General features: G+C 43.9%; 1 protein-coding gene across 1 annotated transcript in view; it reads left to right on the forward strand.

Annotated features, from left to right (window-relative positions):
- The window catches only part of CFTR (CF transmembrane conductance regulator), a 177,175-nt gene that overhangs the window by 121,366 nt on the left and 38,289 nt on the right, over window positions 1–17,520 (forward strand). The window contains exons 18-21 of the mRNA XM_075557370.1: window positions 5,158–5,237; window positions 10,630–10,780; window positions 12,610–12,837; window positions 14,430–14,530. Of these exons, the coding sequence (XP_075413485.1) occupies window positions 5,158–5,237; window positions 10,630–10,780; window positions 12,610–12,837; window positions 14,430–14,530 (560 nt within the window). The remainder of the gene's footprint in view (window positions 1–5,157; window positions 5,238–10,629; window positions 10,781–12,609; window positions 12,838–14,429; window positions 14,531–17,520) is intronic.

Below are 17,520 nucleotides of genomic sequence, written 5' to 3' on the forward strand. Positions count from 1 at the left end.
AGTTTGAAGGGCAGGAAGACGCTCAGAAAAGGAATCAATACCATTGGTTCTTCTTTGGACAGATTCACATTTGAATAATTTAATAACTCATAGGACTTTATAGGACACGGAGACCCGCTCCTGCACGTTTCTGGGTCTGTAGCTTTTTGTGGCGTTAGAGAGCATTGTCTTTCTTCTGAGAAACACCTGGTAGTTGCAAACTGCAGACTTTGTGGTTTATAGTCCATCGCATAAGCACTACACCCCCAAGGTAACATTGGAATTGATTCGATGGCAGTGAGTTTGATTTTGAGTTTGGAAGGTTAATAAAGACCCCTCATCTCCAAGTTTTATTATTTTAGCCTCCTGATGACCACTTACCACCTGGGCACTGAGTTTAAACTCAAAGCCAAACTTGCTATCATTTAGTTAATTCCGACGCATAACGACACTATAGAACAAGGTAGAACTGGCTCTTATGTGTTTCTAAGGCTGTAACTTTTCATGAGAATAGAAAACATTAATGAAAGAGAGGGAGAAAGAGAGAGAGAGAAAAAGAGAGGGAGAAAAAGAGAGAGACTCTTCTTTTCCCCCATGGAGAGGCCGGTAGTTAGGAGACCACCGTGTGTAGCACTGAGAGCCCGGGGTATACATGGCCCTTGCTCTGCACAAACTCACAGGTGAGGGGATGCTGGTAGCCAAGAGCTGGAAAAACAGGGAATTCAGGACAGATAAACCCCTCTGGATCAATAATGAGAGTAGCCATACCAGGAGGGTAAAGGGAAGGTCGGGGGAGATAGGGGGAACCGATCACAGTGATCTACATATAACTCCCTCTCTGGGGGACAGAAACAGAAAAGTGGGTTAAGGGAGACATTGGTCAGTGTAAGACATGAATTTTTTTTTTTTTATAATTTATCAAGGGTTCGTGGGGGGTGGAGGAAGGGCTTGGGAGGGAGGGGTGAAAATGAGGAGCTGACACCAGGGCTCAAGGAGAAAGAAAATGTTTTGAAAATGGTGATGGCAACAAATGTACAAATGTGCTTGACACAATGGATGGATTATAATGAGTTGTTTGAGCCCCCAATAAAATGATTAAAAAAATAAATATTCTAAGTTAAAAGATAAGTTTGATCATAGAGATTTGGAGAGAGTGATTATGTCAAAAACATCTCGAGAAGAAAATCCATGTTTTGTTTTTTTTATTATTCTGGGTGACCAGATTTCTTAATTAGCATTTGTTGCTACTTAGTATCCAGAAAAGGCACCCTGGTATCACAATGGTCATCCATTGGCTGGTCATGGAAAGTTCAGCAGTTTTCCTCCACCCAGCAGCACCATGAGGGAAGGAGCCGGCAGACCATTTTAATACAGAACAGAAAGGAAAGCACACAAATGCAAACTGAACCCAACCCATTGCTGTAGATTCCGCTCTGACTCTCTGGGCCCTGACAGGACAGAGCACTGCGGGGTCCCCAAGCTGTCAGGTAAGCATTGGGCTGTCAGCTCACAGTCAGCAACCCACACCCAGAGAAAGAGGAGGCTTCCAGCTCCCGTAAAGATTGACCGCCTAGGTTGGTGATGTGCCCAGTGGCACATCTTCCTGTGGAGCAGATGGTGGTTAGCAGCCAGGTGTTTAATCACTGCAGCACCTGGGTTATTGCTATAACGATTAAAACCTACAAAGCCCCATGACACAATTCTAATCTGTCCCATAGAGTTGCTATAAGTCAGAATTGACTTAATGGCACCGAATACCAGCAATAATCAGGAATCTCTTTCTTATAGTTAGTCCAAATCCCTGACTGTCCCCAAAGCTGGGTCCCCATGGGGCGTAGCCACCACCAACCTGCTCTGGAGAAAAGCCATTTGATCCAAGATTTCATTTTTCATGGAGTCCCCGAGACCCAGAGAAGTGCTTGCCCCAGTTGCTCACAGAGTCAAAGGCGGGCGATGAGAAGCGATGGCAAGATGGCCAAGCTTGGACTTTGCAGGAGATCCAGGTCGGCCCCATGCGGGGATAGCCAGGGTTTTCCTGCAGAGCTTTGGGTCTTTCATCTGTCAAATGCAGACAAAAAAAGTCTCCCTCGTCTCAGGGGAAGGGAGTGAGGGCCAGGCGGGACACTCTGCTCGCCTCTTAGGTTGTCAGTAAAAGTCAAGTGTTTCTGCCTGTGTTCTCTTCGGCACTCCCATGGGGTGCTCACACTTTCCAGCCTCTCGCTCTGCTTCTCACAGCTTCGCATTCCCTGGAGCCCTGCTCAGCGTCAGCTCCAAACGCACTCTACTTCAGCCCTCAATGACTGCTATTCATTTCTTTTCCCATCCCTTGTTGCACTTGCCAATAGCTTAACCGACTCGGTAAGACGATTCTTGAACAACTCTAGTTTTTGCAGGCCTGTGTGTATCGCCAAGAATTAAAATAGCAAGACGATCTTACAACGCGGGTGCTCTAGCTATATACCCTTCAGCTGCCCTTCTCCATCCCCGCCCTTGTTTCAATATTCCAGCCCTGGGCTTTCTTGAAATACCATCCTGTTACTGGTTCGAGCATCATTTGCTCTCACTGTGCCACTGGATGTCCTCTGCTCCGCCTGCTGTCCGCCGTGGACACCTCCCCCAGCTGTGCCCAGAGGAAGTGGGTGCTGGCCATGCTTTCTGACTCGCACCTGATTTTTTGTCACTGTGAAACCACACAGGTGCCTCGTATGTGCTCAATGGAATGTGTTAAACCAGTGGTTCTCCACCTTCCTCATGCCGCGATGCTTTCATACAGTTCCTCAGGTGTTGGGGAACCCCCAACCATAACATTATTTTCATTGCTTCATCACTGTCATTTTGCTACAGCGATGAATTGGGCGACCCCTGTGAAAGGGTTGTTCAACCCCAAAAGGGTTGTGACCCACAGGTTGAGAACCGCTGTGTTAAACGAATGAAGACCAGATGTAATTTGAAATGTATCAAATTTTATATTAAGTATATATATGTCACAAAGAGTCAGAACTGACGTGATGGCAGTGCATTTGGTTTTTTGGTTCAGGCGTGTGTGCTAGTGTTTAAACACTAGAGGGCCTCAAAACTTTCATGAAAAAAATCTCATTTTCTTTTCAATTCATTTTTCCATGGACTTTTTGAAACCGTTTCATCTGTGTACACACACACGTTCAACTTTACATGCACATATGTACATGTGTGTGTATAGCCATGGATGGATACATGTCTGTGTGTGTGTATGTACAGATAAGGTGTCGTATCGGTGCTGCGCCTTACACACTGGTCTGCTAACCACAAAGTCTGCAGTTCGAACCCACCCGCACTGTGAGAGACAAGGAGGAGACTGTCTGCTCCCTAGAGATTTCCAGCTTCAGAAACTCACAGGGCAGCTCTAGTCTGTCCTACAGGATTGCTAAGAGTCTGAATTGACTCAGTAGCAAAGGATTGGGAACACACACACACGCACGCACGCACGCACGCACGCACACACACACACAGATATCTCTATGTATTTTACCAAAGCCAACTTTCAGTTTTTAAACATCCTTATTTAAGTAACAGGAACTATTTTTATCAGGTTTTGGCTTATTTAGATATATTAATTGAATATGGGAGAGGCTGACTCATAGTGACCCTGTAGGACAGGGTAGAACTGCCCTTGTGAGTTTCTATTACTGTAACTGTCTGTGGGAGTAGAAAGCCCCATCTTTCCCCCACAGAGAGGCTAGTGGTTTCAAACTGCTGACCTTGCAGATCGCAGTTCACTGAAGATCTTTCACGAAAACACAGAGGCGCTGGAAAAGATGCAGTAAGTTGGGGGTGCGGGGGGGCACTAGGACCAGACTGCTTGCGATTGCACAGCTTGTTTGAAAGGTGATTCAGCAACGGAGGGTTGTTAGAAAGTGATTGAGGTTATGATTGGACAAGTCTACGGATGTGATGGAAGGACGGAACTGTTGTATGATATGTGCATTAGGTAATAGAAATGTCTTTTAACAGGCACTAAATGCATTAAGTGGGCTCACAGGAGGAAGGGGTTCATTCCAGCTGGTAGCAACGCATTCTTGCAGGGGGACATTTGTGCTGACAGGACTGAGCTGTAAGTTTCCACAAATAGAGCCAAGGGGAAAGGTTTTCAGGTGGAGGGAACCGAATGAGGGAAGGCAGTGAGGGAGAAAGTGCAGGGTGTGCTTAAAGAAAAAACGAGTTGGGCCCAAAGAAAATCTTTAAGTAGAAAAAGCTTGAATTGGCTAGTGGCTTCGGGCCAAATCATAGAAAACATTAAATATTAAGCTAGAAATGTTAGACTTTACCCTATAGTTAATGTGAGACGTGTGATAAGATCCGATATCTCTTTGTAGTATATTAGGTTACATGTTATCTAATGATATACTTAACAACTCCCCACCTCCACCCAAAGACCAAGAATTATTAAAGAACAAAGAGCACAACCCATACTTCTGAGTCATCTCTGTGCCTGGCTCTGTGCCCGGCACAAGGTAGACGCTGCGTGTACAACTTCGTTCATTGAAAGCATGAATGATCATGCGATTTGAGTCTAGAAGGTAGAAGATGGGTTGAAGCTTAGGCTGCCAGTGAACATGGTAGAGAGAGGGAGACATGGCATGGTGACTGGACAAGGGGAGGGGGCAGCGACCGATCTCACAGAGACGTGTTAAAACATAAGGAGATTTGAGGCGCAGGGAGGCTGTTGTAATGTCTAGATGTAACAGTATATCCAGTACCTTGTCATTGCAATCAGGCTACAGATGGAAGGCTGTGGCAGTGTGCACTAAAGGTTGGCGATTCGGATTTACCAGCTTGGCAAAAGGCAGATGAGGCTGTCTGCGTCTGTGAATTCCTGTGGGGCAGCACTACTGTATCCTATAGGGGTTCTATGGGTAGGAGTCGATCCAGGGGCAACCCCTTTCATTTCTCTATTCAAGGCCCTGGTTTGAACCTGAACTTAACAGGAATGCGTATTTTATAATTTAAAAATAGGAAAGACTATTGTGAACATGGAATTATTTAGAACCTTTGTCTAACGCTCATATAAGGCCCTTTTACATGTGAATTCTTATTTGCATTTTGAATACTTTGGCTACCTTTTGAGTTTCGTATTAAATGTATTGCTATATCTTTCTTACAATACCGATGTTTCAAGAATTTTTTTTCTTTCCATTGTAGGTGGGATTCTTAATAGATTCTCCAAAGATATAGCCATTTTGGATGATCTTCTGCCTCTCACCATGTTTGACTTCATCCAGGTTTGTAAAAAAGTAGCTATTATTAAGTGTCATGGTACTGATCATGCTGATTTGAAAATAATGATGAAAAGAATTAAATGAGGTTTTGCTCACTTTTCATTTGGGAATTGAAGTTTTACCTATTGTATGAATTTTATAAATATCAAAACTCTTCATAATAGGGATATATTTAGTAATAAGTTGTTACTGGTTTTCTTGCCTCCAACTATCTACTTGGGAATGATTTAAGAAGTACAGAAAACCACCCTCCTCCAAATGACAAGCTATAAGGCATCCCTGTTTGACCTTGGGATCACTGTCTGTGAATCCCTAGATTCCCAACACATGTGCTCAGCTGCTACCTGAGTGACAGTGGTTCAGGTCCACAGAAAACAGTTTTCAGGACCTACTTCTGAAAAAGAATCAACCACAGATAATCCTATGCAGCCCAGTTCGACCCTCACACACCTGGGGTCTCGAATTTCATTGAAGATACCACTTGATAAATGCCCACTACACACCAAAGGGCCATGTAAAATGAAAAACATGATTCACCGACTCCACCCCATTAATGCAGCTGCACCCACTGGCACGTTGGCACAGACGAGCTAGCCAGTTGTCTTGTAGTAAGGACGGTGATGAGTAGCTAGAAACACAGATCGGGTATTTAGAAGGGAAGGGAAAGTCAGGGCCTTGCGAGAGTTACCCTGAGCTAGTAGATCTGACTAAGCCTCCAGAGAGGCTGGATCTGAGGATGAAGACCTCTGGGGAGGGTGACTGACGGGGCAGAGAGGGAGGAACAATGATACTTATACCAATACCCAAACAGGCATGCTTTGCGGTTCGTCACTTGGGAAGGGTGGCCTTCTGTGCTCAAATCGCTCCCGGGTAGACATGGAGGCACAAAGTTACAAAAAGGAGATTGTGCCTCCATCCTGCTGCTTTCAGCCAAACAGCGGAGCACTGGCAGGCCCCTAAGGTGAACAGTAACATCAGGCATGCCCATACTCCCTCGAACCGACCAGCGGAGATCTGTGGGCAGCATTTGCCCAGGGATGAAGCTCAGAAGGTAAGAAGGGTGAAGAGAGAAGGACAAATTGAAATGACAAACCCAGGGAAGAAATGGGAAAAGTGCTGTTACATTGTGGGGTGCCAATCAACGTCAGGAAGGCACGTGAAGTTTTGAATGGGAAACCAATTTGCTCTGTAAACACTCACCCAAATCACCTTAAAGCGTGAGGGGCAGGAAAAGAGTTACTGCCTTAGGACTCTGTAAGTGACAGGCCTTAAAGAGTGCTATGAGTGGATAACCTTGGCCTTCAGGTTTGAACCGAGCTGCTTGTCTCGGGGGAACTCCAGCGAGCAAATGCCAGCCTCAATAGACTCCTTGGAAAAAAGGTTGAAGCAAGATGCTGCCTGTCATGGAATGAGTCATGCCACCCTCTCCTCCAAACTCCACATTCGTCACACTGTGTCTGAGAGCACGTATAAAGCTGAAAATATAGTGGCTTGGGTCTGGTGCACCTTAGTTCTCAAAGTACTGTCCTTGCTTTACAGTCCCCCCAAGAGGTCCTTTACCTAATGCAATCCATCTTTTGGGTTCCTGACTGCTGCTTCCATGAGCATTGATTGGTAGAATTCTTCAATTTCTCCATCACTATCTTTGCTGGTTGGTACATAAATCTGGAGAATAGTGGTATCGATTGGATTTTCTTGAGGGCAGATAGATATGACTATCGCAGACTGCGCTGTGTTTCAAAATAGATCTCGAAATGTCCTTTGTGACGATCAATACAATTCTATTCTTGATTGTGCCATTTCCAGCATAGTAAGAGATGTGGTTTTCTAATTAAAAATGGCCACTACCATCCGTTTCAGTTCACTAAGGCCTAGACTATTCATCTTGATGTGTTTCATTTCATTTTTAATTACTTCCAATTTTTTTAGATTCATACTTCATACATTTCAAATTCCCAGTATTAGACCTTTACAGCTGTTTCTTCTTACCTTGAGCCTTGCCTTATCAGCAAATGAAGATAGCAGAGACTTGCTCCCAGAGCCTTACTCTGTTCACGCCACCATGGTCAACTCTCCTTTGGGAAAGCAGATCCTCTCCTCCCCCGTCACATCTCAAGTACCTCCTGGCCCTGGGACCCACCTTCCAGCACTTTCCAGCAATATTCTGCTTCCATTCGTTAGGCCTTCCGTCTCTACCAATGTGTCCAAGCTGGGCGTACGGTTCTCTGTGGCTACTTCCTTCAAAATGGGGAGCCACATCCTTCTCTGTTGTCTGTTGTTCATCAGGAAGCTCCGCTGAAACCTGTTCACTCTGGTTGGTCCTGCCGGCATTGGAAGGACCAGTGACATAACTGCCAGCATCATAGCAAAACCCAAGGCACCGCAGTAAGACAGACTGATGGACAAGTGTTGGACGCTAAAAATAGGATGCCCAAATTAGCACAGAACGTTTGCAAACAGAAGATCATGTGATCTTAACTGAAGAACTGACTATAGTCCCGACAATTCAATGGTTTCCATCCTTTAGAGGTGGTGGTATTTCATGTAATAGCCTATTTCAATCACATTTATGTGTTCACCAGATTTGAAACTTATTTTTTCCTTTTAATTTCCCCAAAGGTCCTATTACTGAGAAATAATTGGCCTAGATTTTTTAAAAAGCTAGTTCCTAGTTGATGGAGCACTTTAACATGGAGTAACTAGGGCATGAGCTTTATGGCACAGTTATTCAGCACTCAGCTGCTAAATGAAAAGTTGGCAGTTCAAACCCACTAGCCTCTCTGCAGCAGATGGACAAGGCAGTCTGCTTCCATAGGATGACAGGCTAGGCTAGGGGAGTCAACGGTGCTGCACTAGACTATCCACAGAGTCACTGTGTGTCAGGATGGCCTCAGTGACACTGGGTTGGGTTTGGTCTAAGTGGGGCTTTGGGGACTTTCTCGTGTTGTTAGTTTTAGGGCAATATTGGATTGTGGAAGATTTTCCTTCGGATGGTGCTTCATCATATGTACCTAGTCTAATGCTTCCGAACCCAAACCAAACAACTGCCATCGAGTCAAGTCCCACTCATAGCAGCCCTCCGGGTTAGCGGTTCTCAACCTGTGGCCCTCGACCCCTTTGGGGGTCAAATGACCCTTTCACAGGAGTCGCCCAATTCATAATAGTAGCAAAATGACAGTGATGAAGTAGCAACAAAAATAATTTCATGGTTGGGGGGGTCACCACCACATGAGGAGCTGTGTGAAAGGGTCACGGCATGAGGAAGGTGGAGACCCACTGCTCTGGGACAAGGTGGGCCTGCTCCTGTGGGTTTCTGAGACAGCACCTCTTCACAGGAGGAGAAAACCTCACCTTTCTCTCATAGAGTGGCTGGCGTGTTTGAATGGCCGACCTTGGTGTTAGCAGCCCAGTACGCACACATGATACCATCGGTACTCCTAGTGAAATTTTATGTATTTCTTGAATGAGTTGAGGATCTGGAATTACAGATTTTGAAGGCTGGTGGACCAGAGGGGTTTTCTCTTAGAAAATCTATAAATTACTAAGACGTGATTCTCTGAGGTCTTAGATGAAAATAGAAAAAAAAAAGCAACCCATTTAAATATGATTTCTGAACTAGACTCATCAGATGGCCCATCTATCAAAAATGGTATGCATCCCACTCCCTGCTAGAAGGCACTTGCCACCCGTGGAAGCTGGTAGAGAATTAGCTCACTGCTTAGCAAGTGGATGCTATAAAAGACTTCTTTTTCTTTTGTAAAATCATTTTATTGGGGGCTCATACAACTCTTACCAAAATCCATAATTGTGTCAAGCACATTTGTACATTTGTTGCCATCATCAGTCTCTAAACATTTTTTTCTCTGAGCCCTTGGTATTAGTTCCTCATTTCCCCCCTTCCTCCCCCACCCTCCCTTCCTCATGAACCCTTGATAATTTATACATTATTATTATTTATGTCTTACACTGTCCAGTGTCTCTCTTCACCCACTTTTCTATTGTCCATCCCCCAGGGAGGGGGTTATATGTAGATCATCGTGATCGGTCCCTGTTTTCCCCCACCTTCCCCTTCCCTCCTGGTATTTGTACTCTCATTATTCGTCCTGAGAGGTTTATCTGTCTTGGACTCCCTTTGTTTCCAGCTCTGATCTGTACCAGAGTACATACCCTGGTCTAGCCGGATTTGTAAGGTAGAATTAGGATCATGATAGTGGGGGGGGGGGAAGCAATAAAGAACTAGAGGAAAGCTGTATGCTTCATCAGTACTATACTGCACCCTGACTGGCTGGTCTCCTCCCCACGAGCCTTCTATAAGGGGATGTCCAGTTGTCTACAGGTGGGCTTTGGGTCTCCACTCCACACCCCCCATCATTCACAATGATATGATTATTTGTTCTTTTATGCCTGATACCTAATCCCATCGACACCTAGTGATCACACAGGCTGGTGTGCTTCTTCCATGTGGGCTTTGTTGCTTCTCAGCTGGATGGCTGCTTGTTTATCTTCAAGAATAGGTTTATTTTTAATCCTACTTACTAACTTATGAATTTTTGTTTCCTTTATAAAATATACCGATTTCATGTTCTTCAGAAACACAGAATTTAAGCCTTCAACTTGATACTCAAGAACATCGTTTTGGTGGTTTATTTCTGAGATTCCAATCCGGCTCTAGCTTTTGTGTGGAGAATGTAAAGAGATGAACTCCACTGAAATTAAAAACTGAGGAGGGAAAAGGAGGTCAGGGGAGAGGAAGGGAGACAGAGAGGGGGTGAGGGGCAGAGAGAGAATGAGGCAGAAACACTTTCTAAAGTCAACGCCAAACTCAAGAGGATCTGCGCTTATCTCAAAGCAGGTGAGCAGAGGAGTTGGAAATAGGAATCAAATTTATGAAGTATGATCCCCCCCCCAATCTTTATTGGTCAAACAAGTAGCTGACGTGTTCAACTGTTAGTTAAATCAAAGGGCCCCAGGCTCATGGCTGATTCCTTGAAAACCATCTGACAAAAAATCTTTAAAGTGTCACTTATCCTAACGAGATTTCAGAAAGAAGAAAAATAAAAAGATCTTCACGCAGACCAGCTCCAAAATCTTTATTTACCATCATTTAAAAATGTGTTTGTCTTATAGCACTTTAGAAGTGTCTGGCGAATGAGAATCTCTTTAGCTGGAACAGCAGTGTGTTGTTACTCTGTTTTCTAACATCATAAAGTTGTTATCTGGAGCCTGACAGACTTTTCTGAGTGCTAACAAACCCTGTGAGCTCCCTAGCCGAAACTTCCTGCCCCTTGCTGAGAACAGAGGAGTCGGTTTAGCGATCGGTCACGGACACGGATGTGCCCAGTGTATTTTTTAAGGTGCCTCTGTTCCCTCACCAGCCATCTCTTTGCTCCTGCAGTTGCTACTGATCGTGATCGGTGCCGTGACAGTTGTGTCCGTGTTGCTGCCGTACATCTTACTGGCAACGGTGCCCGTGGTCGTGGCGTTTGTCTTACTGAGAGCCTACTTCCTGCACACCTCTCAGCAGCTCAAGCAACTGGAGTCTGAAGGTAGGCTGAGGGCAGGAGCGCGCTCCTCCACCCGCACCCTCTCTACCAGGAATAGTGCCCCTTCAGAGCTGGATGCCTCTATCAACCCACTTCTCCCCGAGATTTCTCTTCCTGGGTTTGCACTCCCATCCTCTGCAACCCTGATGATGTGCGTGTAGGTCAAAGGAAAGAGTGAACTACAAAATCACCCATGGTGTTGGTTACGAATGTCCATGTGATTTCGCGGGCAGAGGAGAAATTGAAACCAAGCCCATTGCTAGTGAGTCCATTCCGACTCACAGTGACCCCACGTGTTTGAGCAGAACTGCCCCGACAGTTTTCTCAGCTGCGATCGTGGTGGAAGCAGAGTGCCAGACTTTTCTTCCATCGCACTATTGATAAAACTGGCGAAAACATACCTTGGGATGTCTGGCTCTCTAGTGAAACCTCCTAGACCTTGTTAAGGACAGAACGGTCTGGGAGGAGCTTATTCAGAGACCAGTAACTTTGGGATCTTGTGTAGTTGCACGGTGGCCATGTTTCCTCAATGTTGGACAGTGTTGGGATGGATTTAACACGAATGGGCTTGTCGGGGGATTTGGTTTGGGTTTGGACTGTACCCTGATACACGCTACATCAGGGCTGGGGAACGTCTAGCCTGAGGGCCGTATGAGACCTGAAAAACCATCCACCTCCGCTAACGTTGCACACCCCAACAAAGAGAAACAGTGCCAGCCGTCGCATTAGGGGTGAGTTCATGAAATCTTTGACCAAATAAAGCAGGCGAATTTAGAGGTTGATAATTTCAGGCTCAAATGATGTTATAAATATCTAAATGGTGTCTGGCAGAAAAAAAGATTCCCCACCCTTGCTCTATACACTTGTTTTAAAACCAAAATGAAGACATCATGGTCTAAATTAGTGAAAATGATTGGTAATTTTGGTATTTGCTATTTCCTTTTATGTGTACACACGCTGTGAGAACTGCCAACCTTTAGATTTGAAGTGAAACAACCAAAATCTAAGAGATATAGGGTATTCATCTGTCCTTTACTTTCCTAAATTATGTTTTAAAAACAATAGTGCTTCTCTAAGGATTTTTCTGGGGTTCTAAACAATGCTGGACAGATGCCTGCCCTCTGGGTTTTTTTTTTTTTTTTTTGTCTCAGACAGCCTAGCTTTAGGTTTCTGAGACCACGGTGTGTGCTCCCAGGTACTGCTTGGGCTACCTGGAAGCACCTCTTCTTGGTAACAGCTTTGGGGAAGGCACCTTTTCAAGGGATACCTTTCTCGTGTGCTTGGCTTTAAAGATGAGTAATTGGATTAAGGCATAGAAATTGTTCTCACTTTGGACATCTGAATAAATTGTCTTCCAACCAAAAACATTTTTCTTTCATCAGTGATTAAAGTAGGATTAGCCAGAAAATGCATTAATGCATGCATGCCCAATGGTTGTCTAACGAAGAAATAATGGCAAGCCTTCGAGCGAGTGACGGTTCCCATCCATGGTAACCAAGTCAAACAGAGAGGAGCTCATTTAAAAATAGAACACGTTCAAAGTGGAAGCACAGCGAAAAAGAAGTCCCTTACAGAGATGGATCGAAATAGTGGCTGCAAAAATGGGCTCCAACAGACCAATAGTGAGGGTGGCACAGGACTGGGCTGTGTTTCATTGCGGTGTGCACAGCATGGTGACGAGTTGGAAATGACTCCATGGCACCTAACAACACAGAGTCAACAACCTATAGCCACTGGCATTGGCTGTGTGGCTGCTCTGTTCGTCTTTTCCGTATGAATTTGCAGTCTGTACTTACATCATTTGTATTGTTTTCTATGGGGATCGTTCACAGCCAGGAGTCCAATTTTCACTCATCTTGTTACAAGCTTAAAAGGACTATGGACACTCCGTGCCTTTGGACGCCAGCCTTACTTCGAAACCTTGTTCCATAAAGCTCTGAATTTGCACACTGCTAACTGGTTCTTGTACCTGTCAACGCTTCGCTGGTTCCAAATGAGGATCGAGATGGTTTTCGTCATCTTCTTCATTGCTGTGACCTTCATTTCCATTTTGACAACAGGTACTGCCAATCGATCAATCTTTACCTCCAGGTAATGATTTCTTGGAGTTTTTGTTGGTGTAATGCTGAACGTGTGATTTCATTGAATGGGGGTATATCTAGTATTAGCCCTTAAATTTACTGTCAGGGGGAAAACACCTGAGACACGGACAGTGTTAGATTACGAATTTACAATTAAAAGAAAAAAAGCAATCCTTTCATATCACACTGGTAGAAATGCCAACCTTCAAAACAGTAGGTCTCTTTATTCGAGTTTTTCAGTATAATTGACCTGCACACTCTTTGTCCCTCAGTTTTCTCAGTACTTATAGGATTCATAGTTTTGTGAGGAATATTAAATATGGTGATGTGTGTGAGGTCCTTAGGATAGTGCCTGGGCCATAGTTCCCAGAACCAAACCAAAATCACTGCCATCAAGTGGATGCCGACTCATAGCGAACCTGGCAGACAGAGTAGAAGGGCCACTGTGAGGTTCCAAAGCTGTAACTCTTAGCGGGAGTAGAAAGCTCCGTCTTTCTCCAGTGGAACATCTGGTGGTTTCGAGCTGCTGACCTTGAGCTAGCTGCCCAACTTGTTACCTCCACATTATTAGGACGCCTGGGCCATAGTTATGTACACATACGTGTTGTCATGCTCATATTAGTATTATTAAAACATCATCTTATTCTAATATTAACCTCTAGAATGAGTAGTATATGGGGGCCTGGCTAAACCGTCCATGTTTGGGGTAAATGTTCCTGAAAGCAAACCGTAGTTGTCTCTAGCTAGTCTTTTGCTGGAGGAATGGCGCACACACAACGTTTCAGAGATTAATGCCAACTACTTCTCCCAATGTTAGAACCCCACGACAGCTTCATACACTAAAGATCTCAGAATGCTTCTCAACTGGGATTTTGTAACCTACTTTTATAATAAACTTAAGATCATGTCAACTGAAATTTTTGACAGCCCTTAGCACTGAACATTTTAATGATTGGCTCCCTTCCATCCTGAAACCCACCTGCTCTGGCTAACTCCTGTTCTTTCCAGAATAACGAGTCATTTAAAACCAAACAACCCCCCCTAAAGGATGATCTTCTCTATTTTCCATGTGACTTTAAGTCCGTTCTCCTGGAAGGAGCTGATTAGCGGGGAAAGTGCTACTTGCAAAGGTGGGAAGCACATTCCAACATCTGTGGATGCTGTTCGAACACACCTTTCTCCTACGGGTCAGGAGGCAGGATTTTGTGTGGTTTTCCATTGCCCATTCTGGGCTTTGGTGGCATCTACAAAGATGGTATCTACTTAATACCAACAGCCCTCTTTCATACCTCAAGCCTATGGTTAAGGCCAACCCGTTCCTAATATTTGATCATTGTTTATTTAAAACATTGGTGAACACTTGCTAGGCACAGAGCATCAATGCAAGCGGCTGACAGCATGATGAGCTGAGACGAAAGGAAGGCTGAAGTACAATGGAACTGTGACTTGCATGGGATCCGTACTAGAGGAGAGGCGTGCCGGAAGTGGCTCCCAGAAGAGAGACATAGCATGAGGTTGCTTTATTTTTCCTTTGGAAAATCAAGGCTCCTAAAACATTTTCCCACCTACAGGGGAAGGACAAGGGACAGTTGGAATCGTTCTAACACTAGCCATGAATATCATGAGCACACTGCAGTGGGCTGTAAACTCCAGCATAGATGTGGACAGTCTGGTAAGTCTTTTTTCTTGCTATTGCTTCACTGTTTGCGGGAAATATCAGGCAAACCAAAACGTATAGATAATAATATATTTTTTAAACCCTCATATTCCCAACCCTCAGCCTAAGAAATGGAATTGTTTATCTCTTTAAACCCATGGCTCCCAATCTCTCTCTCTCTTTTGCTGTTACATTGATCTTTGACTCCGCGCCGTGTGAAAGAAATGTCCCACGGGTTTGACAAGGCAGCAGTCTTTGGGAGGTGTCTTGGTGGCGAGGTGGGCTGCCTGTTGAGCTGATACCTGTCAGTTCAGCATTTTGGAAGCATCAGCCCCACACAGGGAGAAAGATGAGACTTTCTGTTTTCGTGAAGAGCTACAGTCGTGGAAGCCCGTAGGGGCAGTTCTACTCTGTCTGGAAATGACTCCGTGGCCATGAGCTTGCTTTTGTGGAATCTTTGTGGAGTCAGAATATCAAGCCTTTCTCTTGAAGAGCTTCTGTGTGGGTTGGGACTACCCACCTTTCCCTTTTCAGGTGAGCACTCAGCCATCACAGCTCCTTTTTCTACCCATCACCACTGGCAAAAATCAGTGCTATGGCGAGCGCTCATGCCCAGGGGGGCTTACCCATGAGTTTTCTGGGGCACACACCTACAAGTATGACTGGTCGGTCATAGAGAACCCCCTTGTTTGGCTTTACTAGATGCTGTGAAAGGGCTCCAGTCGTGTACAAGTGTGTGCTCCCAGGAGAACAAGAATTCCCATAGGCACACATCCTCAGCAGCTCATGATATTGGCATGCTTTTTTAATTTTGGCAATAGGATGGGTGTGAAATGATTACTAAGGAAATTGGTCGCCTTATGTCAAGTTTTATCGATTATTTGGGTTTCTTTTGTTAATTGCTATTCTGCTCGTTGTCAGCTATTTCAACTAAGCTGTCCTATTAAAAAATGATTTATAGGCATTTGTGAATTCTAGATCAATTGTCAAGTGTATGCATTTCAAACGTAGCCTCCTTGCCAGTGACTTGGTTGTGGTATCATTTGGTGGAATAAGGAGCCCTGGTGGTGCGGTGGTTAAGGTACTCAGTTGCTGACTGAAGGGCCTGGAGGTTCGACCCTTGAGCCTTGCAAACCCTATGGATTGCTACACGTCACAATCAACTCAATAATGGCAGTTTTTTCCTTTTTTGTTTGATGAAAATGAACATTTAAATTTTATGGCTTTGAATTTATTCACCCTTTCCTATCCCTTCACGTTATATACACATGGTAGGTAGGGTCAGCAGTTCGAGACCACCAGCTGCTCTGTGGGCGAAAGATGGGCCTTTCTACTCCAGAGAGTTACGGTCTCAGGCCCTCACAGGGGCAGTTCTACCCTGCCCTGAAGGGTCAGGAGGAGCCCGAATCCTCTTGATGGCAGTGGGTTTAATTTTTATGCTGAGTTTTTGGCATCTTTCCTATTGTAAGTTCGTAAAACTAGCACCTTGTGTTTCTTTCTAAAGTTGTGAAAACCACTTCACGTCAAGGAATTTTCCATCAGCAGTTTCTTTTTATACATACGTAAGAACATTGATTTTGTTGTGTCCTTGTGGAACAACAAAATTAGTACTTACAATCTTTTTAAAAAATAAATAATTATATTTGGGGGCTCATACAACTCTGATCACAATCCATACATCCATCCATTGTGTCGAGCACATTTGTACATTTGTTGCCATCATCATTCTCAAAACATTTATATTCTACTTGAGCCCTTGGTATCAGCTCCTCATTTCCCCCCTTTCCCCTCCCTCCTTCACCCTTGATAATTTATAAATTATTATTATTTTTTAATGTCAAATCACTGTGCGATGTCTCCCTCGACCCACTTTTCTGTTGTCTGACCCCCGGGAGGGGGTGATATGTAGATCATCGTGATCGGTTCCCCCTTCCTCCCCCACCTTCCCTTTCCCCTACTGGTAGTACTTACAATCTTAATACTATCCTGCCTTTATTAATTATTTTCTTTTAACCTAGTAGTGCAAGCCTTCCACCTTTTTTTCTCTTTTTTTAAAAGTTGTTTTTGGCTATTCTTGCCCCTTTACTTTTCTTCTTTGCTTGCAAGATTTCTTCACCAAGTACTGAGATTTGATTTAGACTTTTAATGATATTATGGATTCATTGTGGAGAATTGACATTTTCTATGTTACCGAATCTTCTCATTTATGAATGTGCCCAATTAGGTTTCTTTTCTTTCTTTTTTTTCCTTTTATTTCTTTCTACCAGAATATAGAAATAATCCTTTTTATAGATCACAACATCCCTCTATTACTTTTTAGATAAGATTATAAATGCTATCTTTTAAAAATAGATTTTCTAAAATAAAAATATACATAGGTTTTCTAATGATTGTTAATCCACAGGAATACCTGGATTTTGTTTATTGCTCTTCTAGTCTAATGGTCTTGATTTTTAAAATTTTTGTTGATTCTGTGTATTCTCTTTGTATGGCATCATATAATTTGTGAACACTTGCTTGTTGTCTTTCATTCAATCCTTTGTATATTATTCTTTTTTCCTAATAATTTTGTGGTAACTAGGACATCATCTTTGATATTCAGAACAGGCCGGGACACTAGTGACCCTCCTATGTTCCCTAAATCTGAAGACAGACTTTGAAAAGATTATCACAGTGTGGAGTTTCTTCTATGGCTTTTCAGCAGAGACCCTTTAAAGCCATTGATATTACCAATGAGGAAGCGCTCATGTAGCCTAGTTTGCTAAAAATTTGATTATAAAAACATAGCTTTTATTTTTAAGAAAGTTATTAGATTGATCTGTCAATATCTCCTCATGTCAAACCATGGTTGCATTTCTGTGATGAGCCCAGTATGGCTGAGAATCCGCTTATTGCTGTTGTAGAAGGGCCATAAGCCCAAGTTGAAGTGGAACGTAGCACACTCTACTGACACTTTAAGTTCCCTTTCCATTCTCCGGCCGGTTCCCATGCTCTCAAGCGGCACG

Source organism: Tenrec ecaudatus, chromosome 9, assembly GCF_050624435.1.
Source record: "Tenrec ecaudatus isolate mTenEca1 chromosome 9, mTenEca1.hap1, whole genome shotgun sequence".
Lineage (NCBI taxonomy): Eukaryota > Metazoa > Chordata > Mammalia > Afrosoricida > Tenrecidae > Tenrec > Tenrec ecaudatus.